This window comes from Canis lupus, chromosome 7, assembly GCF_011100685.1.
Source record: "Canis lupus familiaris isolate Mischka breed German Shepherd chromosome 7, alternate assembly UU_Cfam_GSD_1.0, whole genome shotgun sequence".
Classification (NCBI taxonomy): Eukaryota; Metazoa; Chordata; class Mammalia; order Carnivora; family Canidae; genus Canis; species Canis lupus.
The window spans coordinates 54,477,117-54,483,116 of NC_049228.1; the positions used below are offsets into that span (position 1 = coordinate 54,477,117).

The window sequence follows — 6,000 nt, forward strand, 5'->3', positions numbered from 1 at the left end:
TGATTCCATGTACAAAACACTTTTCAAATGACATAATTATAGAAATGGAGAACAGATTAGTGACTGTCAGTACTTGAGAAGCATGTAGGAAGCAAGTGGGTGTGGCTATAGAACAACATGGGGAATCTTGTAATGGAAACATTCTGTATCTCAACCATATCAGTGATACTGTCATGGGTCTGATATTGTACTATAGTTTTACAAATGATACCACTGAGAGCAACTGGTTAAAGGGTATATAGAATCCTTCTGAATTCTTAGAACTGCATGTGGATCTACAATTATGCTACAAAAAGCTTAATTTAAAAAAAAAAAAAAAAACTGGGATGCCTGGTTCAGCGGTTGAGTGTCTCCTTTGGCTCAGAGCCTGATCCCAGGGTCCTGGATCGAGCCCCATGGTGGGCTCCCTACGAGGAGTCTGCTTCTCCCTCTGCCTTATGTCTCTGCCCCTCTCTCTGTGTCTCTCATTAATAAATAAAATCTTGGGGATCCCTGGGTGGCGCAGCGGTTTGGCGCCTGCCTTTGGCCCAGGGCGCGATCCAGGAGACCCGGGATCAAATCCCACGTCGGGCTCCCGGTGCATGGAGCCTGCTTCTCCCTCTGCCTGTGTCTCTGCCTCTCTCTCTCTCTCTGACTATCATAAATAAATAAAAATTAAAAAAAATAATAAATAAATAAATAAATAAAATCTTTAAAAAAAATAAAAATAAATTTTAAAATTTTTTAAATAAAAATAAATTTAAAAAAAACTGGACCACTCACTGCTCTAAGGTCTATCACCCAAATATTAACATTTCAGAATGGATCTAGCCTCTTAACAACCCTTCATTAATCTTGGCTTTGTGCTGAACTAAGTGAAGACACACAGATATAAAATGTAAAATATTATCCCTATCCTGAAATACCATACATAGAATGACAGAGGCATAAATCAACAGTGGAAGCTGTCATAAAGGAGATAGGATTTGAGCAAATCCTTGAACAAGAGGTAGTACGTCCACAAGTGGAGGAAAGAGGAGCATCTTGGGAAGAAACCACATATAGATCCTATAGAGGTGTGTGTTGTGAAATAAGAGAACTATGGAACAGTTAAGTGGAGTAATTATGGAAGGTCCCCAAAAGTCACAAAGAAGAATTCAAACGCCACTTACTCAAGCCTTCCTCACCAATCCAGCCAACCAAAAGCAGCAGATCCCCCATCACCGCCGCCACCGCCACCAGTCTCTTCAACATCCTTCACTTTTTCTTTCAGCACTCATCACAAGTGATAATTATTATATATTTAGCCGCATGCCTCTTTGCTTAATGCTGCCCCACTTTTGGATATCTTGAATATCTACTACCAGGGCTGGCACACAATAAGCACTCAATAAATATTAACTTAAGTGAACAAACAATAAGTGTTCACTCCTGGTTCTCTTCTGTGTAGCTGCCAACTCATCTTCCTACATTATCTGTCACTCCATTTGCCTTGGTCCCTCTCTCACCTACTGTCTCTTTCAGACAATCTCCTTTTCCCTTGTTCCTCCACCTCAGCCCAACTCTTACCCCATCACAAAAATAAAAAGTCAGCATATTTTAAAACAGTGTATTAGATCAAAATGCTGTAATACTCTTTTGAATCTCAGACAATGAGGAAGTGTATCCCAAGAAATCTGTTACTGAAAAAAAGTACTAAAGTTGTGTGTTGTTACATAAGCATAACAAATGTATATATTACATAAACAAACAAGAGCAGAAAGAGTTACTCCTTTCACAGCCTTATTTTCCCGGAATATGAGAGCCTTTTCCCAGAACTGGATGATCCTATCGGGTGTCCGGAAAGTTAGCTGCCCATCAGAGAGCCAGGACAGTGCTCCTCAAGGCTACCAAAGTTATGAAAAACAAGAAAGAAAAGGCCACAGACCAAAGACTAAGGAGACATAACTACCAAATGCATGTGGTCCCTTGGACTGGATTCTGGAACATAAAGAGAATATTAATGGAAAAACTGGTGAAATCCAGATAATCCAGAATTTGGCTTAAAAAATATATTTACATATACATCTTTTTTTACTTTTTTTTTTTTTAAGATTTTATTTATTTATTCATGAGAGACACAGAGAGAGAGAGAGAGAGAGAGGCAGAGGGAGAAGCAGGCTCCATGCAGGGAGCCTGACGTGGGACTCCATCCCAGGTCTCCAGGATCACACACTTCAGGATCACTTCTCCTGCACTGAAGTCGGCGCTAAACCACTGAGCCACCAGGGCTGCCCTACATATACATTTATACACACACACACACACACACACACACACGTCGGATTAACATAACTGAGATTTAAATATGTAAATATCATTTTATATTATTAAAAAGAGAAAGAAAACAGGCACAAGTAAGTGAGCCAAAAGTGAAACTCAGGCCAGGGCAGTTGGAACTTAAGAGTTGAAAAGCTGCATAGAACTTCTTTTTTGACTCTGTTCCCATGCTCTTACCTGATGCCATGAGAACTAACCTGATTGCAATTTCTTGAGATTAACAACCAGTTCTGACTTCCTAGCATATACTCAGCAAGCATTTGTCGAGTGCCTACTGCTTACCAGGTACTGTGAAATCTTTGGGGATACATGACTGGAAAAGGAAGACACAATCTCTGCTCTCATAAAGCTTATATTCTATTGGAGAAGCCAGGCATTTACTAAGCATTTGCATAAATGGTGAATGTTCCCAAGAGTTTTAGAACCTGCCTCTTCAAAGCCCTACCAAACAATCCATGAATGGTGTTCTGCATAAGGCCTTCAATGTGAACACATCACCTGAGATAGATCTATAAACTATCACCCGTGATCTGTTAAGTCACTTTAACAGATACTCATTCAGTTGATGGGGCTTGGTACCTGAGATTGCGCATTTCTTCCAAACTTCCAGAAGACAGGGATTCCCTGCCGCCGGTTCACAGACTGCACTTGGAATTAGCAAGGTTCTCCAGTACCATGGAAACTTCAAACTATCATGTAAAAAGCAAGCTCCAAAAAGGCGAGGACATTCCGTCTCTCTTATTCACCACAGTACACACCAGACTTAAAACTGCACCTCACAGATACCATTCAATAAATACTTATTTCGGTAATAAACAAATGGCTGTAAGATCCTGATAAGCACTCACAGCAGTCAGCAGTCACATCTGGATACTGAACACTTTGGGCAGTGGCTAGTGCAACTGAGGAACCAAATGACTTTTAATTTTAATTAATTTAAATAGCCACACGCGGTTAGCAGCTACCACAATGGACAATCCCACGTCTGGACAGAGATGGGATATAAAGAGTACCGAATTAATAAAGCCTAGGTTTGAATCCCAGCTCTGCTGCTTAGCATCTGACCTGCACAGTTACAACTTCTTAAGGCCTCCACTTCTCCCTCTGTGAAATGAGGGCAAGACCCATCTCCCCGCAACACACACACACACACACACACACACACCCCTCTCTCTCAGGGTTTCCGACAGAAACGACTACGAAATTAATGTATTCAGCAAAAGGCATGATTAAAGCAACATTCTCTGCCCTCCAGAAACAGTTGCCGATCACCAAGACTACTTTGCCTATTGCCCATACTTGCCAGAAAATGCCAAGCAATTTTGGTCGAAGGGCTGGGTGGTTAGCCCAGTGGCTTTGAGAATGAGGCCAAGGTCATAAGTTTGGAGGAAGGGGGACCCTCACACTTAGCCAGGGTGACCGGGTGAGAGAGGCAATGACACTGCACATCATCGCGGCTCCCGGCAAATCTTTACGCGGGCAGCGTGTTGTCCGTGGAGGAGTAGGCGACGTTTCATTCATTCATTCCCTCCGGGGAAGGGCTGCCACGGCGCCTAGAGCCCGCTCCTCCGCAGCTCCGCAGCCCCAGACCTCGGCTGCAGGCAGGGCCGCGTCCACGGCGGGCGGCGCGCGGGGAAGCCCCCCCCCCCCCGCGGCCCGCGCGGCCTCCCCGCCCCGCCCCTCCCCCCGCCCCCCGCGCCGGCCCCGCGAGGTCAGCCCCGCACCCCCGCTCCGAGTCCCGCACGGCCGCGCCGGACCCAGGAGCCATATTTAGCTGTTATTTCTGGTCAATGAAACAAACTTCCGTCTTCTAAAGAAAAACGGTTCCAACTCAATGACAAACTAGGACGGAAACTCGCCGCTCGCCGCAGTTGCCAGGCAGAGGCGCCGCGTGCCCGGCAGCCCCGGCGCCCCCGGCTCGGACCTCGGACCCCGCGCCCCGCGCCCCGCGCCCCGCAGCGCCGGCCACAAAGGACGCGAGCCGCGGCCGGGCCTCCTGCTCCCGCTCCTCCCGCTCCTCCCGCTCCCCCGGCCTCGCAGGCGGCCCGGCTCCGGGGCGGCCCGGGGCGGGCGGGCACTCACCTCGGGCGGCGGCGGCGGCGGCGGCGGGCGCTCCTGGGCCGGCCCGGGCGGTCGCGGCGCGGTCCCGCGGGCCGCAGCGCGGGCGCTACTCTCGGGCCGCCGTGCGCCGCGCCGCCTCCTCGGCCACTGCCGGCGGCTCCCCCGGCGGGCGGGCGGGCCTCGCGCGGGCCCCGCCCCCGCCCCCCGCCCCCCCCGCGCCCGCGCCCCGCCCCCCGCCCCCGCCCCCGCGCCGGGCCTCGCGGGCTGGGCGCGCTACTCGGGGCCGGCCCGCATGCCTCCGTCTCCTCCGCCGCCGCCGCCGCCGCCGCCGCTCGCTGGGGGCCGCCTCCCGCGGCGGGCCGGGGCCGCAGGGCCGCGGCGCAGGCCGCTCGGGCGCAGGGCTCGCGGCGTGCTCGGCGGCGGCGGCGGCGGCGGCGGCCCGTGCGGCTGCGCGGGGGAGGCGGGGGCGCCGCCGCTCGCCCGGATGCGCCGGCCCCCGCCCCTGCGGCGAGCCCACCGCGGGGCCGCGCGCCTCCCTCGGGGCCGGGCCGGGCCGGGCCGGGCGGGGACGGGGACGGGGACGGGACGGGGGCTCCGGCGTCTCGGCGCCTGCTCCCCGCCTGCCTCCCTGCCCCGCGCGGCCTCGTCCCCGGGCGGGAGGCGGCGTCGGTGACCGCCTCGGCCGAGCCGGCCCGCCCCGCCCCGGCGGCCTCCACCTAGACCCGCGCGCGGACAAAGAGGCCACCGCGGCGACTCCGACGGAACTCGGGCCGCCTCACGTCGAGCCGAAGCCGGGCTGGGCGGAAACGCAGGCGGCCCTCACCGCGCCGAGGAGCTTCTGGACGGACCCGAGCCGAGCGCAGGGCTGCTCCTGCCCCGGGGGCGGCCGCGCGCAGCTGCAGGGCGTGCGGCCCTCCCGAGCCCCGCGCCGGGCCCCGGGAGGCAGGAGCTGCTCGACCCGCGGGGCCGCCGACCCGCACCGCCGGAGGAGGCGCCGGGCCTGGGGGACGAAGCCGCCGCGGGCCCCTGCGGAATGGGGGTCGTCCGGGGAAGACTTCCCGCCCGCTGCTCCGAGAGGGGCCCCGGGGAAGCGCTCCCCTCGGGCCCGCACTCCTTGGCCCGGCCTTCCTCTGGGAAGACCCCAGCTGCCGCCCTGTCGCTCCCACGAGGCGTACCGAGAGCTGGTCTACCGAATTCGTGTCTACTTTTCAGTCATCCACAGGTCTCTGTATCTTGCTTGCCATCCAAGAGCTGGAATGATTAGGGATTAATGTTGATGCTATTATTTAAAGAGCCCCCCAGGGCACCCCGGGTGGCCCAGCGGTTTAGCGCCGCCTGCAGCCCAGGGCGTGATCCTGGAGACCCGGGATCGAGTCCCGCGTCGGGCTCCCTGCGTGGAACCTGCTTCTCCCTCTGCCTGTGTCTCTGCCTCTCTCTCTCTCTCTCTCATGAATAAATAAAATAATAAATGCCCCCCCTTTTTATTTTTAATAAATGCTGTGTATGGCACAGAACCAAAAGGCTTTAAGCAAAAACATGTTACCGAAGATTATCTCTGGAACTACCTTGTTTTCTGCTTATCTACATTTTCCAGGTATTCTAAAATAAAAAAAAGTTGCCTTTTAAAAGTACTTCTGCGAT

At 53.7% G+C, this 6,000-nt stretch overlaps 2 protein-coding genes across 2 annotated transcripts in view; one reads left to right on the forward strand and one right to left on the reverse strand.

The window, feature by feature from the left end:
• The window catches only part of GALNT1 (polypeptide N-acetylgalactosaminyltransferase 1), a 120,870-nt gene extending 117,563 nt beyond the window's left edge, over positions 1-3,307 (reverse strand). Inside the window, exon 1 of the mRNA XM_038543499.1 lies at positions 2,878-3,307. The gene's annotated coding sequence lies outside the window, so the exon portion shown is untranslated. The remainder of the gene's footprint in view (positions 1-2,877) is intronic.
• A 1,344-nt stretch (positions 3,308-4,651) lies between these two features.
• LOC119872641 (collagen alpha-1(I) chain-like) lies at positions 4,652-5,630 on the forward strand. The gene is made up of 2 exons (XM_038541811.1): positions 4,652-4,916; positions 5,020-5,630. The coding sequence occupies exons 1-2, from the start codon at positions 4,652-4,654 to the stop codon at positions 5,628-5,630; spliced, it is 876 nt and encodes a 291-aa protein (XP_038397739.1).
• Positions 5,631-6,000: the final 370 nt, after the last annotated feature.

What these genes read in the sequence shown, in the direction of transcription:
- LOC119872641 (XM_038541811.1), top strand. Translation starts at nt 4,652, where the DNA reads ATGCCTCCGTCTCCTCCGCCGCCGCCGCCGCCGCCGCCGCTCGCTGGG. An exon ending in TCGGGGCCGGGCCGGGCCGG is followed by an intron (nt 4,917 to 5,019) that starts GCCGGGCGGGGA and finishes CCCGGGCGGGAG; the next exon opens with GCGGCGTCGGTGACCGCCTC.